This window comes from Aethalodelphis obliquidens, unplaced genomic scaffold (assembly GCF_003676395.1).
Source record: "Aethalodelphis obliquidens isolate GAN/ISIS:26980383/991018 unplaced genomic scaffold, ASM367639v1 scaffold121, whole genome shotgun sequence".
Taxonomy (NCBI): domain Eukaryota; kingdom Metazoa; phylum Chordata; class Mammalia; order Artiodactyla; family Delphinidae; genus Aethalodelphis; species Aethalodelphis obliquidens.
Genome location: NW_020838065.1, coordinates 717,109 through 735,505, shown reverse-complemented (window position 1 = coordinate 735,505; position 18,397 = coordinate 717,109). Strand labels below are relative to the sequence as shown.

The 18,397-nt window shown below is 53.3% G+C and overlaps 1 protein-coding gene across 1 annotated transcript; it reads left to right on the top strand.

The window, feature by feature from the left end:
• Positions 1 to 1,181: 1,181 nt before the first annotated feature.
• Positions 1,182 to 18,368, top strand: HK3 (hexokinase 3). Its single transcript, XM_027098185.1, has 19 exons — positions 1,182 to 1,300; positions 4,107 to 4,228; positions 7,993 to 8,155; positions 8,365 to 8,519; positions 8,603 to 8,722; positions 8,807 to 8,902; positions 9,810 to 9,909; positions 9,989 to 10,172; positions 10,677 to 10,832; positions 10,984 to 11,217; positions 11,571 to 11,866; positions 11,970 to 12,109; positions 12,188 to 12,307; positions 14,867 to 14,962; positions 15,132 to 15,231; positions 17,104 to 17,287; positions 17,400 to 17,555; positions 17,715 to 17,948; positions 18,036 to 18,368. The coding sequence occupies exons 2-19, from the start codon at positions 4,133 to 4,135 to the stop codon at positions 18,178 to 18,180; spliced, it is 2,775 nt and encodes a 924-aa protein (XP_026953986.1). The 5' UTR covers positions 1,182 to 1,300; positions 4,107 to 4,132; the 3' UTR covers positions 18,181 to 18,368.
• The last annotated feature ends 29 nt before the right edge of the window (positions 18,369 to 18,397 follow it).

The window sequence follows — 18,397 nt, the reverse complement described above, 5'->3', positions numbered from 1 at the left end:
ACGGTAGGGTTACTGTTGATGAGGTAGCCTGGAGTTTTAAAGTATCTGCTCACCAATTTCCCTGGAATGAAAATTGGTGCAGCGTGTCTAGTCTCCTGCCATGGCGAGTATCTTAGTCCATTTGGGCTGCAATTAAAAAGTACCACAGACTGAGTGGCTTATAAACAATAGAAATGTATTTCTCACAGTTACGGAGGCTGGATGTCTGAGGTCAGGGTGCCAGCCTGGCCAGATGGTCAGATGAAGGCCCTCTTCCACGTTGCAGACCGCCAACTTCTCGTATCCTCACTGGCAGAAGAGGCAAGGGAGCCGTCTGGGGCCTCTGATGAGGGTACTAATCCCATTCATTAGGGCTCCACCCTTATGACCTAATCACCTCCCAAAGACCCCACTTCTTAATACCGTCACCTTGGGCATTAGGTTTTCAACATAAGAATTAGGTGGGAGGAGAACAAAAGTATTTAGACCACAGCAGTGGGCACAGTGTTGCCCCAACTTTCTGTACATTCAAGAAGACTAGTTCAGGGAAACCAGCTTGGTGGCCAACAGCCCCACTGCAGCTGAGACTCCTCTTCCCCTTCTAGTAGAGAAGCCCCATGGTGTGAACCTACTCTTCCTCCTTGGCCTGTAGACTAAAGGCTGAACTCCACAGCCTGGCTGCCTCCTCTCCCACCATGTGTCCTCACCTACATGTATCCTCTTGAGGTCCTTGGAGCTGTACCCCAATTCCATGAAGGTGCCTTATGCTCCACAATTTTGTACATGTGAGGACATACTGCCACTCTTCCTTCAGGGCTCAGCTTCCTCAACTTCTGCCCACTCTGGGGCAGAGTTAGCCTCTTCCTCTTGTGCTTCCACATCGCCTCGTGTTCATTTAGTAGGTCGTTACACATTTTGGAAAATTGTCCATTGGACTACATATTTCCCAGGCTATTCTAGCTCCTTTCCAGGGATGAACCACTGCGGACTCTGAGTGTTTGTAAAATGGATGGAGCTCCCAGCATTGCAGAGGGGATATCCCAGGCTCCTTGACCCACTTCAGGACTCCCAACTTCCTGTGGCGATCTTGCTTAAGTTTGCACCATGGCCCTGCCTAACTTGGCCTCCTCTTAGGGCAGACTCAGAGGGAAGTGCATCTTCCTGAATTAGCTGGTGTCTTGTGAGAGGGTGGGGCTTGGTGACATTATAAGTCAGATTACTCGTGAGTTTCACTTTTGAGTACAAAGCAGTTCAGTGGGACGTCTCATTGAGAGAGAAGAGCCCAGGTCTGAGAAGAGTGACCAACTGCTGCTTCTCCCAGGTAAGATTCTCCTCTAATTCCTGCCTGCCTCAGCTCTAGCCCCTTCCTTACCCTCATCTCTCCTGCTTAGTCCATCCTGGATGAGTGGAGGCTGGAAAGGCTAAGCTGGTTGGTCCTCGATAGTGCTTCCTATCCTCGGCAGAGGTCCTGGGATACCTTTCAGAAGGAAGGCTCGTTCCATGTAGCTGATTCAGCTGAATTAAGCCAAGAGGCCCACAGTTATTCAAACATCCCCAGACCCTGGGCTGGGTTCTGGGGATCTAGTGATATGGCAGACATGTCCCTCCCCACAGGAACTCTCAGCTGGAAGAGACAGAAATGAATACATTTACTGGGAGTGTAAATACTGGGGTTACTTGGGGGAAGCTTCAGTCTCTGTTATGTAGAAGTGCTGAATAAATGTTGAATAGAAGAAGAAATGAATAAGAGTGAATGAGTGATTGAGCTAGCTGGGCCTCGAAAGGAGAGTGAAATCTCACCGTGTGTGTAGCCCTAGGCCCCTCCCAAAGGTAATTGCCTCAGTTATCCCATTTTATCCTCAAAACAGACTTCTAACATATATGGAACATATGTTTGACAGATGTGACAGCAACTTGAGTGTAGGTATATGTGACTTTGGGGAGATTTTTTGGAAACTGATTTCTTGGTTCTCTGAATAAGAACTCCCCACCTCTCAATTTTTCAAAGCTGTACTAGCACCTACCTATTTCAAGCCCTGTGCTGGGCATTGAAGAAGCAGAGATGACTCAGACAGCAATTCCAGGGAAGGCTGTGAACGAAGGCTGGACAGCAGGAGACAGGATGAAGCTCATAGTCAATGTGGCTGGAATATGAAGGGGAGTAGCAAGCGAGGAAGCTTGGGTTGAGGACAGTGTGAGGGGGTTGCAAAGTCACAAAACTTTTCTTTTTCTGCAGTAGAAGCCATCACAGTGTGACGGCTTACTTCACATTGTGGGGAATGACATGATAAAATCTATTTTTGCACAGTCACTCTGGTAACATGTTTGGTGTGGGTAAGGTGGCGAGATGGATACATGGGAGCACAAATATCAATTAGGAGGCTGTTGGAATAATCAGATGGGTGGAAGGTCTAGGACAGTGGCTGTAGGAACTGGGAGGTGGAGACACATGGGAGCTCTTTCCGCTCTCAGCTCTTTCAGCCTGAGAACTTATTGCGTAGAGGAAGTGAGGGTCAGGGATGTATAGCGGCAACATGAATGCCTCCAGCCAAGGTGAAGGACGGGAAGAATTTCGTGGGGAAAAGTGAAGGAGGAAATGAATGTGGCTTTGACCGTTGAGTTTGAGGAGGCTTCTCTAGCATCCAGAGATGCTAACAGACCATTGGAATTTGGGATTTGGCTCAGGACAGGGGTAGATTTGGGAACCTTCACACAGGTTTTAATCAAACCTTGGGGATGAGTGAGATAAAGAGGGAGTGTGGAGAAGAAGACTATGGCCAGAAATTTGGGAGCCCCATTGTTTAAGAGGAGAGGAGCGAAGGAGTTATTGACGAAGACTATGAGAGACTCAGGAAGGAGGCCCAGGGAAGACTGACTGTTGCAGCCAAGGGAGAAGAGAATTTTGCAGTGAAGAGAATTCTCATGGCTTTGCATGCCTGAGAGAGGGTGAAAGCATGGGGACTGAGGAAAAGGCTGGTATTGGGCAGTCAGGAGATCATAGGTGGCCATGGGGAGGGCAAATTCATGGACATGAGGGGAGTGGCAGGTGGGGAGGGGTTGCAGAGGTGGGAAGGTAGCTTTCCTGAAGTTCTGCTGTTAAAGGAGGAGAGGGAATAATTCAGTAGCCAGATGCCTTCTGCCCATCTTGGGCCCTCCATTGCATTTCCCTTTTCTTCCACCCCTGCAGGGCACCTGAATCATTGAAGGCTCCTTTGGAAACTTCCTGGTCCCCATTTTATTTATATGTAGATGAAAATAAAGTAGGCCTTGAGATGGAGAGACCTGGTGTGGCTGCTTTGTGAGGAGCTGCATCCTCAGCTATGAGCACAGGGCTCTTTCAGCTCAGCATCACCCCACCTTCCAAAACCCACCCTGACGTTTATGTTGCACATTAGAGTTCCCAAAGCATTTTCCCTGTTGTTACTCTTTTTAATTCTGATGACAGCCTTGTGAAGGTAGATATTATCTTCTGTTTTTTACAGATGAAGAAACTGAAATGCAAAGAAATCATAAATGATTTGCCCAAAGTCATGGCATTAGTGGAACACCTTTCTGAAGCACAGATCCACCCCTGTCCACTTCTCTCTTCAGCGGGAAATTTACACACCTTAACTTGGCATGAAGGTGCCAAGCCAGCCTGCTTGCTTCTCCAGCAGGTCTTTGGCCCCTCCTTACCTCACAGCCTTTGCTCCAAACCTTTAGCACATCCCTGAACTCCCAAGTACAGCAGCAAGTCCATCTCTGTCACTGCCTGTGTCAGTCATACTGTGATTATTGGTAAAGCTGTGAGGTCCCTGAGGGTGTGGCCTAGGTCTGCTTTGTCTGTACCCTAGCATGTGGCACATTAGGCATTAGGGACTGGTAAATGTGAATGAATGACTGAATGAATGGCATTGGGATTAGAAATCAGCCTTCCCAGTGCTCTTTTGTTGTACATGCTCTGGAAAATGAGGGCTTTCTGGTTGTTTACTAAAGGATTTTGATGGTCAGAGATTCTGAGCTCTGCCCACATCTTCCTTCCTGGTCCCCTTCAGAAGGAAGAAAGTTAAGGGTCTGTATCACAGCCTCCGAGGTTCATCACAACCTGTGGAGTACGTGGTTCACCCAGGAACCCTTTTCTCCCATAGGAGGTCACCCCCCACCGTGGAACCACATGGACTTCATTGGGTCTCCAGGGTTGCAGCAACGGGAAGGAGTCCCCAGCTGCCCCCAAGAAGGCTTGCCCTGCCCCTCAAACAGCTCTGAGCTGGTAAGTTCAGCGCTGGGTTCCTGTCTCGTGCCTATTCAAGGCTGTTAAGAGCAGGAGCAGCAGAAGATGCCATGCGGCCACTGGCTCACACCCATGCAGCCCTTTCCTGTTTACTGAGCCTTTCATGTCTGATCTAGTAGCTTTCTCCTTCAAGGCTCCACACCACTACAAGGTGGGGATTATCTCCTCATTTTACAGGCGAGGAAGGGGGCTTAGAGAGGTGACATACCTTGAGTTTAAGGCATGACAGGAGCTTGAGCTGAGGTGTTTCATCTCCAAAGTCTAGAAAGGACCCTCCAGGATTTTTCTTGTAGAAAGCTGTGTTCTTAAAGCCCTTCCTTTTCCCACTTCTCAAGTCATTCCTGCACATCTTTCACCCCTCAACACGGCCACTGAAGTCAGGCACACAGAGAGAATTTCAGTGCTGAACTCAACTTGGAGGTTGTGCAGCAAGGTTATTGTGCCTCAGGTTAGCTCAGAGTGAATTTCTCTTTTTTCTGTCATCTTGACCAAGATTTAGAAGCCCTTGCCTACCACACCCTCTAGCAGGAAACACTCGGGTAAGTCAATTCACATCTCTTCGTCTCTGTTTCGTCAACACTGAAATGGAGGAAAATAAAGTCTAATCCTCCCACCCCTGGAGGATTAAGTGAGCTAATGGAGATACAGGACCTGCACAGAGAAGCATCCACGAAAGGGTTCTTGTATCGTTCCCTGCAGTTTCTTTAGCTTTCCAGCCCATTCTGAAACCTGCTTGATTTGGCTTGTTGCCCAAACTAGAGGGGCGTCCCCCCTCACTGCATTTCATGCTCCCACTTCGCCCTTGTCCAACGTCTGCCCCAGACCCTGTAAACATTTCTTCTGTGCACAATCCCTAGCTGGGCCACAGAAGGGTGCAATGACTGTGCCGCGGTGCCTGCCCTGCCAGGGCTTGCTCTAGGGCCTGCCACCATCACCTCTTTCACTTTACACCACTCTCTTGAGACTCTGGCGCTGGTCCCACACCCACCCTGCTGGCTTTATTGCACACACCTGCAGTTTAAAGACAAGTCTCTTCAGCTTTGGGGGGACTTCACATGGATGCCAAATTTCCTGTGGCCTTGGGCCCCCACTCAGCACTGCAGGCTTCAACCTCAGCTCCCCTTCCCATGATGATCTAAGAACCACGTGTAGTCGGAACGCAGTCCCATCTGAGTCCCTTCCTGGTGCCTTCTGCCAGGACTCTTTTTGTCACCAGAGGGGTCATGGAGTCAGGCTCCCCAGGCTAGTTTTACCTTGTGCTCTGAGGAAAGGGAACCCATGTCCTATAGGCCAGCCACTGTCTCACCCCTTCACATCTACTGTCTTCTCAGTCCTCAAAACATCGCTGAGAAGTGGGTGCTATTTTTGTTCCTGCTTGACAGAGGAGAAAACCTGCTCAGAGAGATGAGGTGGGCCCTGACTGACGGACACAGCAAGTTGGTCAAAGGATCCAGCATTGAGGCCGCATTGAATCCACCCTCTCTCTAATGCTTTGCTCCTCACTCTCCTGGCTGAGGTCTCTCCCCACTCTTCTTGGGGGAGGTTGAGGGGAGACTCCAGTAGCTTATCCTGGCTGCTGTGCGCCCACCAGCGTCAGCCAGGGAAGTCCTCCTGTGTTTCTTGAGGCTTCTGCCATCTCATAGTCACTCCTCTTGCACCTGTCACTGCAGCTGGGAGGAAAAGGAAGAAAAACATCGATCTACCCAAGCCACTGACTTCTCCATAACTCTGATGTTGTCATTAAGCAATAATAAAACACCCCCCACATCTGAACAGCACTTTACACTTTCACATACATTATCCCCTTTCTTATGCCACCACAACCACTTAGTCAACAAATCCTGAGAGCCAGCCACTCCTTGTGGCCCTGAGATACAGCCATGAACAAGACATGGCTCCTGGGTGCTTTTGAGTATTGTTATTCTCTTGTTAAGTCTTACCATGTCAGAGAGAAGTTTAACTTGCCCAGGGCCACATAGCCAGGAAGTGGCAGGGCAAGGACTCAGATTTAAGTTTTCTCATCCCATGTCCTGTGGGGGTTTCTTTGCTGCCAACTTCATCAGCTTTGGGTTCTTTTCAGGTGTTTTTATTAGTTTTTATAAGGCTTCACATTTATGTGGAAACATCTCTGCAGTCAGATCTGGGTTCAAGTCCCGCTCTGCCCCTTAATAGCTGCTTGGATTAGGCAGATGACTATACCTCTCTGAGCCTCAGTTTCCTCATTTGTGACTCAGGAATAGCTCCTCCTAGCATGCATGGCTACTGGAAGCAGTAATGTGAATATGGAACTGAACATCTGGACTCCAGTTAGGATCATTTGCCTCCTTAGGGATCTGTTTCCCATTCTTTTCCTAAAGCAGGGGTGGGACTGAGTTGCCCCCATCTCCCTCAGTTGGCAGCCTCTCCTCCCTGGCTCTCCCTGCCTCCTTATCCAGGTGCCTGAGTGGTACTTTATAGATACGGGCCCAGTGTGGGGTAGCGGGTCATAGGAATGGAATTCCTATGAGACAGGCAGTGGGGACCCGGGAAAGGCTAAGCCTGGGAGAATGGAGTCGGGGGCTGGGACCCTCTGAAAAACCCAGGGAGGCTGCTGAGGCCTCTTTGAAGGACAGGCCAGAGGGTTGTCCCAGGGAAGTTTCCACACAGAAGTGAGATACTGGAGCTTTTCTTAAGCTCCCCCAACTCAAGCTTCTGCTGGAAAAGAACCTGGTGTCCCATCCTCTGCTTTCCCTGTCTGCCCGCCACTCCCTTCACTCTGATCTGCACCTGGCCAGCCTTCCCCCAAATCCGTCCCCTTGCTCTGAAGAAAAACCCTTTGTGCTCTTCCCCCATATCTTCAAATGGCTCATTCCTTTCCTTCATTTAGGTCACCTCCACGGGGAGACCTTCCCTGACCAATATCCAAAAATACCTCTTCCTCTCCTGGTCACTCCTGAACTTCTATTTCTACCTTTCTTTTCTACCAGTACTACCAGAACCATATTACATGTTTCTGTGCTTATTTTCTGCCCCCTACACTGGAATTGAATTCCACAAGAGCAGACTCAGCTGGCTGTGCAGTGTATGGTGCTTAGAATAGTGCTGGGTGCATATTAGGGGCTCAGTCAATGTCTGTGTGAAGGATGGCCAACTGTGGGAGGACTGTCCTCCATGGTGTGGCCCCCAAACTCTCCTGGCTGGGCTTGCTCGGGCTCCAGAGTGGAGTGTATCGGAAGAGGGAAGCCCCTGAACCTGAAGTTCATCCACACATTTGTTCATTCATTTGCTCATCTAACAACAATTCACTGAGCAGCTCGGCTCTGGGTCCTGGGGAACCAGAGCAAATCACTGGTGGGGTGACAGGGGAGAGGTCTTGCCAGCCCTGAATTCAAAGAAGTAGAGGGGGTTGGAAGGAGCTGAAAGGATCCACAGGGAATGGAGCAGGAGGAAGTGGGTGGGTCTTCCCACCAGAAAGGAGCTTTCTGAGGGTGCAGGAGCTGGTATAGGCTGTGAGCGGCAAGAAAGCCACAGTGTGTGAAGAGGCGAGGAGTGAGGCTGGGCAGGTGCTGGGGAGCTCAGCAAGGCTCACAGTGGGCTCAAGCAGGGCTCAGGCCAGCCCCTGGGGAAGCTAAGGGAGGGGTGCTGGTCTGGGCTAGGGAAGGGAGGTATGAACTGGGCCAGGCTAACCTCTGTCCTGTTTGGAGTGGGGGAACTTCGCTAGGCCAACAGGGCTCCTGCCCAGATGTCGGCCTGTTTCTCCTCAGGTACAGGAATGCCTGCAGCAGTTCAAGGTGACAGGGGCACAGCTGCGGCAGATCCAAATCAGCCTACTGGACTCCATGGAGCAGGCCCTTAAGGGGCAGGCCAGCCCTGCCCCTGCTGTCCGGATGCTGCCCACATATGTGGGGTCTACCCCACATGGCACTGGTGGGTGGTATAGACTAACATGGGTGGCCAGGACTGGTAAGAGGGTTCTGATCTGGGGGAGGGGGTAGTTCCTTACCCCTTTCTCCATCTCTAAGGTCCCCATCTCTAAGGTCCCTTGATGAGACTTCACAGGCCTTGGGAATGTTTCTGGGAAGAAGAGGGCTTGCTCTCACCAGCTGCGTGCCTTTCTGTGACCTGCTTTCCCACAGAGCAAGGAGACTTCGTGGTGCTGGAACTGGGAGCCACAGGGGCCTCACTGCGTGTTCTGTGGGTGACCCTGATGGGCATTGAGGGGCACAAGATGGAGCCCCGAAGCCAGGAGTTTGTGATCCCCCAAGAGGTGATGCTGGGTCCTGGTCAGCAGGTGAGCACTCACTGCACAGGCTCTGGGCCCGGGGGCAGCTGGGGCTCCAGTGGGCAGAGCTAAGCCCCCAACCCACCCCACAGCTCTTTGACTTTGCCGCCCGCTGCCTATCTGAGTTTCTGGATGCGCTCCCCGTGGGCAATCAGGGTCTACAGCTTGGGTTCAGCTTCTCCTTCCCTTGTCACCAGACAGGGCTGGACAAGGTGAGGGGCTACAGGGACAGTGGGTGGAGGGGCTGCAGCCCCATGAAGGTTGTTGGAGGATTGACCTGAATTTTCTGCCTCCAGAGCACCCTCATTTCCTGGACCAAAGGTTTTAGGTGCAGTGGTGTGGAAGGCCAGGATGTGGTCCAGTTGCTACGAGACGCCATCCAGAGGCAGGGAGTGAGTAGAGGCAGGGGAGCAGGGAGGGATGCCCATGTGGTCTGGGCCTGGGCCTGGGCCCAGCACATGTAGGCTGTTCCTATGCTTCTGGGAGAGCCTGCTTTCCTCTCGTGTTTATATCCTTTATCCATGTAACCTTCGGGTAAATGCTGCTACCATTCTCATTTTATAGGTAAGGAGACTGAAGCTAAGAAAGGTCAAATAAACGTTCAGGACTGTAGGGGGAAACAAAGATGAAAAGACTTGACCCTGTCCTCAGAGACCTCACAAGTCTAGTGGGGAAAGCATTCCAATAAAAGATTGTCCCTGTTGAGAATGTGGTTCCGATGACTGTGGGAGCACAGGGAAGGGTGTACTATGACTTGAGCAGAGACTTGAAGGAGAAGTTTGCCAGGTGTATAAGCTGGGGCTGGGGAGGAAGGTCTAATTTCAGAGAAGGGCATATTCAAAAGTCTGGATGCCTGAGAAAGGCCACTCTGGATCTGTGCCGACTAACCACCACAGTGCTGTGTGAGTAGCTGGAAGTCAGGGCTGAGAGGAGCAGGCTTGGGGAGCCAGGCCAGGACCAGGGTGAGCAAGAGAGGTGTCTACAGCATAGCCTTCAAGGTGACATGTTTGCTCACCCTTGTCCTGGTCCTGTGGGGAGCACTGGTGTTCTGGAAGCGATGGCTGAGCCTGAGAGCCCCTGAGACCTCCAGGGCCTGAGCTGGGGGCAGAGGAGCCAAGGGGCAGGCGTGGGATGGGAGGAAAATCCTCTATAGGGTGGGAAGGCCTAGAGCATATGTGACGCAAATGTGTGGGGCATGCGGACACGCATTTCAGGGACTCTGTGTGTCTCCGTCAAAGCCAGGGCCCCAGCCCTGCCCATACCCCAGGTTCCCTGACCTCTGTCCTCTCTGTTGTCCAGACCTACAGCATCGATGTAGTTGCCGTGGTAAATGACACAGTGGGCACCATGATGGGCTGCGAGCCAGGGGTTGGGCCATGTGAAGTTGGGCTGGTTGTAGGTGAGTCACAGCCATTTGTGATGGTGGATGGAGGGCCTGGAGGCCTGGTGGACAGGCCCTGATGGGGTGTCCCTGCCAGACACTGGCACCAATGCGTGTTACATGGAAGAGGCACGGCATGTGGCAGTGCTAGACGAGGACCGGGGCCGAGTCTGCATCAGCGTCGAGTGGGGCTCCTTCAGTGATGATGGGGCCCTGGGGCCAGTGCTGACCATCTTCGACCGCACCCTGGACCACGAGTCTCTGAATCTGGGTGCCCAGAGGTGGCCTAACCTTCTGCTCTAGCCCCATCACTGCTTTGTTCCCCTCCCGCTCTGTTGTCCCTGTACTCCAGCCCTTAGGCCCCTCCCTCTCATTTGCTCCTAGGCTCTCCAGGTTGCATCCTGGGGGGCCCTGGCCAGGCTCAAAGAAGGAATGGGTTCTAGAACAAAGAGTTTTTAACTCTTGGCCCTCCCTTATTCCTGACTCTGGCCAGCTCTGGCAGGGGTTGGGGGTTGGGGGTTGGGGGTTGGGAGTAGCCAAGCAAAGAGTCTCCTACCCTCCTTGGGTCCTTCTACCCTCCAGGAGCCCCCATGAACCTAATCTAAGCCAGAGGGGGCAGTGGGGTCTGGGTAAACACCCAACTGTCTCCTAGGAGGCCATTTGCTTCTGGACCCTTCAGCAGGGACCGCAAAGAAAATGACCTCTCTTTGGGAGTTCTTGGAGGTGGGGCCAGGTGGGCTGAGGGCTTAGGAAAGGCTCTGTCCAGCCACCCTTCCTGCCTGTAGGTTTGAGAAGATGATCGGGGGCCTGTACCTGGGTGAGCTGGTGCGGCTGGTGCTGGCTCACCTGGCCCAGTGCGGGGTCCTCTTTGGCGGCTACACCTCTCCTGCCCTGCTAAGGCAAGGCGGCATCCTCCTGGAACATGTGGCTGAGATAGAGGAGTGAGTGCGGGAGGCGAGTGGGCTGCGACAGAGGGGTTCTTGACTTGGGAATGGGGAGGATGCTCTTTCCCTGAGGTAGCCATGGAGCTTTGGTGGGGGCAGGGAGCTTTGGGGCTACTTCAGCCCCAAAGTAGCACCCTGTCCCTGCCAGTCCCTCTGCTGGGGCAGCCCGTGTGCACGCTATCCTGCAGGATTTGGGCCTGAACCCGAGCGCCTCAGATGCCGAGTTCGTGCAGCACGTATGCGCGGCTGTGTGCACGCGGGCTGCCCAGCTCTGTGCAGCTGCCCTGGCTGCCGTCCTCTCCCGTCTCCAGCACAGCCGGGAGCAGCAGACACTTCAGATCGCTGTGGCCACTGGAGGCCGAGTGTTTGAGCGACACCCCAGGTATTGGGAATACAGATGATCCTGTGTTAGCAGGTAGCAGGAACAAGTGTGTGTTTGTGATACACACCCAGAGGGCACTCTGGTACCACTGGTGCAAGCCAATGGGTATGAATGGCACCCAAGCAAAGTGAGGACAGACAGGGGCTGGGGAGGCCAGAAGAGGTCAGAGGAGAGAAAGAGGCTTCTCTTGGTTGTGCAAGGGAGGGTGTCACTGGGGGCACTGGGCATATGGTTGGTGCATAGATGGGTTTAGAATTGAATTGATTTGAAGTGAGGGAGCCCAGGGCTTCTGCAAGCCCTGGGGGTCAGGGCCAGGTGCCAAGCCAGGGTGCACCTGATGTGTGTCTGTGTAGGTTCCTCAGCATCCTGCAGGAGACAGTGATGCTCCTGGCCCCCGAATGTGATGTCTCCTTCATACCCTCTGTGGACGGGGGAGGCCAGGGTGTGGCAATGGTGACTGCTGTGGCTGCCCGCCTGGCTGCCCACCGGTGCCTGCTGGAGGAGACCCTGGCACCATTCCGGTTGACCCGTGAGCAGCTGGCAGCAGTGCAGGCACAGATGCGAGAGGCCATGGCCAAGGGACTCCAAGGGGAAGCCTCCTCCCTCCGCATGCTGCCCACTTACGTCCGGGACACGCCTGATGGCAGTGGTAAAGACTTGGCCTGAATGGGACATGGGCTCCTGGGGGTCACAGCATGTGTGGGGGTGGAGCTTCCAGCTTTGACCTGGCACTGAGGGTCTCTGCCCCACAGAGCGTGGGGACTTCCTGGCCCTGGACCTGGGGGGCACCAACTTCCGGGTCCTCCTGGTGCATGTGGCCACTGGAGGTGTGCAAATCACCAGCCAGATCTACTCCATCCCGGAGTGCGTGGCCCAGGGCTCTGGGCAGCAGGTACCCACAACCTGGAGCTGATGTCAGGGGGCGGGGAAGGGCCAAGTGGTCTACTTCCTGACTTGCTCCACTCCTCAGCTCTTTGACCACATTGTGGACTGCATCGTGGACTTCCAGGAGAAGCAGGGCCTGAGTGGGCAGAGCCTCCCCCTGGGTTTCACCTTCTCCTTCCCATGTACGCAGCTCGGCCTGGACCAGGTGAGAGAGGGAGGGCTGCGGGAAGCCATCCTCAGGGGCTTTCCACCAACATACTCTTCTTGGAGTGGGCAGGAGGCCTGGAGAGGGCTTCCTGGGCTAGGGAGAGGGCTGGGTGGAGGCACTGCTGGGCTGGGCCTGCACCCAGCCTCAGTTTCTCCAGATGTGATGTGCCCAGGTGGATGGGATGCGGTAAAATGGCCTGGAATCCAGGGCCATGAAAAGGCGTGGGATGGAGAAGGACATGGTTACCCCTGGGGGCTGCCAGTGGGCAGGAGAGTGGAGCCAGCATTAGGTCTGGGCACTTGGGAGCAGTGCAGGCCAAGGTTGGGACTGACCAGAGGACACACTGGCTGTCTCACTCACAGCACTGTTGTAATGCCGAGGGTATCTGCAGAGAGCAGATTGTTCTGTCTCTCAAAGGGGCTTGTGTTTGCATGGTTTCTTTGCCCTCTCTCCTATTCCCGGCCTTGCTGGTATCCTTCTCAGGGCCTGGTTGGGGTTGGCAGAGGGGCGGGCACAGGTCTAGACACAACATCCACTCAGCGCACACCTCTGCATCCTTCATCAGGAATGCTAGACTTTTCATGCACACACCTAAGGCCTGCCATGGAGACGGCTCCTCCCAGACCTCTGATCCAAGCTCCCAGGAATCTCCTCCTCAACACCCCCAACTTCTGCTGAAAAGCTCCTGTGATGAGGAGCTTGCTGGCCCTGAAATTGCCCACCAGGTTCTTCCACACCTGTGGTCTCTGGGAAGCTCTGCCTACTCTACTCCAACCAGCCTTCCTATGGTTTTCGCCTACCCTCTGCTCCTGCTCTGACCTCTCAGACACGGGCCTCTGTGCTCTGCTTTCCTTTGGATCATGCAGTCAGCAATGTCTCTTTGCTCATCTGCTTCCTCCAGCCTGAGTTATTCTGGCACCTTTTGATTATTCCTTGTAAGGTGTGAGAAGCAGGTGGGACTCTGTGCAAAATCAGGCATGCAGGAAACACCGTCCTATTAACAGAATTTAATTTCTATGTTGAGCCCACATTCTTTTCAGGAGTGAAAACTTAATGGTAATCAATTCAGGGATCCCCTTATCCAGGTAGGGGCCCCTCCTTTGCTGTATAGAATGTGCAGACAAGCTGGGACGTGGGGGAAACGTCCAGGCCCCAGCCATTTGGACTCTGCATCTTGCTCTCTTGGGTCTTGACAACTCCCTTGATACCTTACCTTCCCCTCTGTGGGGAAGGAGGGCAGAGGCTGCCTCTGTTCTCAGATTATCCAAATCCCTTCTGTATCCTCCCCTTCCCCACAGGGGCATGCCCAGGGTGGAGGGCCTAGGACATCTTTCTCAGGAAGCCATCTGGAACCTGGCTCTAACTCCTGCCCACCTCACCTTCCCCAAACCAGGGGGTCTTTCTCTCATCTGGGAGTGGGGAAACTTTGCTGTTACTCATGATCTGGCTCTCCTTCTCATTCACTCTCACTCTCTCTGGTTTCTGTTTTTGAGACAATGAGCACAGAACACTCTATCTTGTGGTTTTATGGGGAAAGGAATAAAAGGAAATATTACTGGGGGAAATGTCAGTTAATATGTCTAAAGTCTCCTGCCCCAAAGATTCCCAGACCTGCTCTCCATGCGTCTACTTTGGGCAGAGCAGTCATTTTCTCCTAATGGTGGGTGGAATAGTTCCCCTGCCCTCTCCCTCAGAGGAAGCACAATAAGAAAAGAACAGCTAGGCCCCCATTACTAAGTTCACAATTTAAGGCCAGTTTCTCACAGTAAATTGTCTTGTCCCCTCCTGTCCTGCCCAGGTGTCTGGTTTCTGGCTTTTCCATTCATCCTTCACTCGTATCTGGAACATGCATGTGAATCTCCCATTGACACTGCTCCGTCCTAACTCTGAGAATTCCTTCCTTTCAAGTGACTCTTGCCAGCTCTTTCTGGAAGACCAAACGCTGCTGTTATTTGGACCGCTGAGCCTTCTCTGTCCTTCCCTTTCTCACACACAGCACTCATTTTACCAGATCTGTTAATTCCTAACCCAATTACAAAGGGCCATTCCTTCTGGGCAGATGTCTTTTTTTTTTTGTGGTACGCGGGCCTCTCACTGTTGTGGCCTCTCCTGTTGCGGAGCACAGGCTCCGGACGTGCAGGCTCAGCGGCCATGGCTCATGGGCACAGCCGCTCCGCGGCACGTGGGATTTTCCCGGACCGGGGCACGAACCCGTGTCCCCTGCATCGGCAAGCAGACTCTCAACCACTGCGCCACCAGGGAAGCCCTGGGCAGATGTCTTAAAATGGCCAGACCCTCAAACTATCTGAGCATTCTGGCACTAAAAGTAGAAGACGTAGGTTGGATGGTTATTAATAGGTTTCTTCACACTGGAATCCTCCTGGGGAATTGGGAGGGGGCAGAAGGCAAGGCCCTTAATCGTATGACAGAGTAGGCACAGAATCCTATGTGGGGAAGGAATCATATACTGCATTCTGATGGGATGCAGGCTTTGGGGAGGCAAAGTGAGATTCCAAGGGAACTCTAGCTTCCTGCTTCCTCTTGGTCCCACCCCAGGGCATCCTCCTGAACTGGACAAAGGGTTTCAATGCATCTGACTGTGAGGGCCAAGATGTTGTGTGTCTGCTGCGGGAAGCCATCAGGCGCAGACAGGTAAGTAGTCTGCCTGCAGAGGTGCTTTGGAGTAACAGGCCTTGAAGGGAGCAAAGGGTCTCCCGCTGCCTGATGTGGGGGGCCCTCTGTAGTAGAGACCTCTGGGTCCAGTGCTAGTTGCTGTGACGACCACGTTGCCCAGCAACTAGCAGCATCCTTTTGTGTGCAGGCAGTGGAACTGAATGTGGTTGCCATTGTCAATGACACGGTGGGGACCATGATGTCCTGTGGCTACGAGGACCCCCATTGCGAGGTTGGCCTCATCGTAGGTGAGGAGGGCCCTGCTGTTTTGTGCCCCTACTGCCTGTTGCTAATTTACTGCCTCCTGTTGAGTTGAACATTCCCCTGGCCTTGGGGATGTGGCATCACTCTTACCTGACTCAGTGGGGCCCTGGAACACTCTATTGGACTGAGTGTCTGGAGCTTCGGTGTTTAGCCCAGCTTAGCTACTGACTCACAGTCATTTAAATTCTCTGAATCTCAGTTTGCCCATCTGTTAAATGAATGTGAGCTTTGGAGTCATACAGATTTGGGTGGAAATACTAGCTCTGCCACCTCCACTGGTATGACCTTGGGCAAATCACCAGAGCCTCAGTTTCCTCATCTCTAAGGTGGAGATAATAATGATGCCTATCTTAAGGGGTTATGAGGATGAAATGGGAGGGGACAAAGTGTAGCATTATGCCTGGCTCATGGCCTACAGAGTATTTGGAATTGGGTGGGACCCCAGTGATGGGATGGGTGTGTGCAGAGAATGAGTTGAGATGGTTCTTTGAATAGTCCAAGATTCTAAGTCTTTTTTTTTAATTTTTAATATTTATTTGGCTACGCTGGGTCTTAGCTGTGGCACATGGGATCTTTAGTTGTGGCACGCAGGATCTTTTTAGTTGCAGCATGAGGGATCTTAGTTGTGGCATGCAGGATCTAGTTCCCTGATCAGGGATCGAACCCGGGCCCCCTGCATTGGGAGTGTGGAGTCTTAAACCACTGGACCGCCAGGGAAGTCCCCAAGATTCTAAGTTTTTATTAAGCACCTCTCCTGTGGCCAGTTGGGGGCTGGATGAAGGGACAGGAAGACACATAAAGAAGGGGAAAATATCTGCCTTCTCGGAACTGTTTAGTGATGGTTGAATCCAGAAGAGCACGTGGCCATCAGAGAGAGCTGAATCTGACTCTAAATGCCAGGGCAACAAGCCAAGATCAGAAAGGAAGGGGTCCCGACATGAGTGAGACTTGAAAAGAAAGCCTTGAAAAGAAAAAAAGGAATTTGGCTAGATAGGGAAGGAGGGATCCCACAGCTCCTTGGACATCCGTTTCTTAGAGCAGGAGGTATGTGGCAGCCTCGAAGGAGACTGGGAGCTTCTTGAACATAGTGTCTGGCACCGGGAGATGCTCGAGAGAGGCAGGCCCAGATTGCTGTGTGAATTAACAACTGGATGGAGTAATTCCAGGGTCCAACAGACCTGCTTAGAGCTGGTTGTGTGTTGGGGAGAAGAAGGAAAAGCCTTTACCCAGGGTATGCCTTCTGTCTAAGCTTCTTGGCTTCAAGGTCAAATCCAAATGCCACTTTCTCTCTGTAGCTTTTCCTGACTTTCTAGGCAGGAAGACTCACCTGTGCTTGGGTGTTCCATGATGCTTTTCTTTGCACTTCTATTTGGGCACACACAGGAAGTATCAGAGTTGGCTGCTCATTGCCCAACCTCTGGCCACTGTGGAGCTCCTTGTGTCTCATTTTTATGTCCCCGGTTCCTGACCCAGCACATACTGTTTGACTAAAGACCTGGAAGGCCAGTCGAGGAAGGCTTGGGCCTCTCACCCATGTGACAGCAGGGGCTGTCACACATCTCTCAGGGGAATGATGTGAATGACGGGCATTTTGGGAGCACCCTGGGGTAGCATGGGAGATGCGCTGATGGTGGTGCTGGTAGGGGAAGTAGTGGAGTCCTGGGGGGCTTGATGGTGGCAGGGTCTGAAAAAGGGATGAGAGGAAGGAAGGAGGACCGGGCTCTGGGCAGGCCAATGAGCATGGGGAGATGGAGAGGTGGGAAATGAGCCCAGATTTTGCTATCTCTGTGGGAAGGGCTCAGAGGGATCTTGTCTGCAACAGTAAATGGCTTCCACCCCATCTGACCTCTCTGAAGGAACTGGCACCAATGCCTGCTACATGGAGGAGCTCCGGAATGTGGCAAGTGTGGCTGGGGACTCAGGCCACATGTGCATCAACATGGAGTGGGGTGCCTTTGGGGACGATGGCTCTCTCAGCATGCTCAGTACCCGTTTTGATGCAAGTGTGGACCAGGCATCCATCAACCCTGGCAAGCAGAGGTGAGGGTTGGGCTGGGCAGGTGTGACTGGTGGTGGCTGGCACTAGTGATGTGGCTGGTGGTGGCACGGGGCTGGGGCCTCCTGCCCTGTGTGCACACACACTTTCACGCAGGTTTGAGAAGATGATCAGTGGCATGTACCTGGGGGAGATTGTGCGCCACACCCTCTTGCATTTGACCAGCCTTGGAGTTCTCTTCCGGGGCCAGCAGACCCAGCGCCTTCAGACCAGGGACATCTTCAAGACCAAGTTTCTCTCTGAGATTGAAAGGTGCTGAGGCCTGCATTATCTCCTTCCACCTCCCAAAGGACTCTATCGTTGGGTGGAATGCTGGTTGGAGGGAGGTGCACCCAGAGGACGAGAAAGCCATGAGAGGGGGCGCTCATGCAGGATCCTGCCTCTCTGTGCTCTATTCCCTCCTGTCCCCAGTGACAGCCTGGCCCTGAGGCAGGTCCGAGCCATCCTGGAGGATCTGGGGCTGTCCCTGACCTCAGATGATGCCCTGATGGTCCTGGAGGTGTGCCAGGCTGTGTCCCAGAGGGCCGCCCAGCTTTGTGGGGCAGGTGTGGCTGCCGTGGTGGAGAAGATCCGTGAGAACCGGGGCCTGGAAGAGCTGACTGTGTCCGTGGGGGTGGATGGAACCCTCTACAAGTTGCACCCTCAGTGAGTCTGGGTGCCAGGCTGGGCAGGGAGGCATGGCCAGGTGGAGCCCGGCTGACCTGGTCTCACCTCGGCCTCTCCCCCTCACAGCTTCTCCAGCCTGGTGGCAGCCACAGTGCGGGAGCTGGCCCCTCGCTGTGTGGTCACCTTCCTGCAATCAGAGGACGGGTCCGGCAAAGGTGCAGCCCTGGTCACCGCTGTTGCCTGCCGCCTTGCCCAGATGACCTGTGTCTGAAGAAGTCTCCAGCAACCAGCTTTGTTGGACCAGGGCTGGGACCCCATCTGTCCCCCAGCCAGGTCCAGACACCCAGGACTTCCAAAACAGCCATGTATGACCCCTCCATGGCCACTGGCCTGGACCCCTAGCTCTCCCTGAGAGAAGTAGCACTTGGGTTAGCAATATATATATATAATTTATTTACATTCACGTCCGCTAAAATCCCTACGCGCCC

Bases quoted from the DNA above. Each gene is read 5' to 3' on its own strand.
- HK3 (XM_027098185.1), top strand. From the start codon at position 4,133: ATGGACTTCATTGGGTCTCCAGGGTTGCAGCAACGGGAAGGAGTCCCC. The intron at 9,910-9,988 runs GTGAGTCACAGC...TGTCCCTGCCAG, and splicing joins TGAAGTTGGGCTGGTTGTAG to ACACTGGCACCAATGCGTGT. The intron at 12,110-12,187 runs GTACCCACAACC...TCCACTCCTCAG, and splicing joins CCCAGGGCTCTGGGCAGCAG to CTCTTTGACCACATTGTGGA.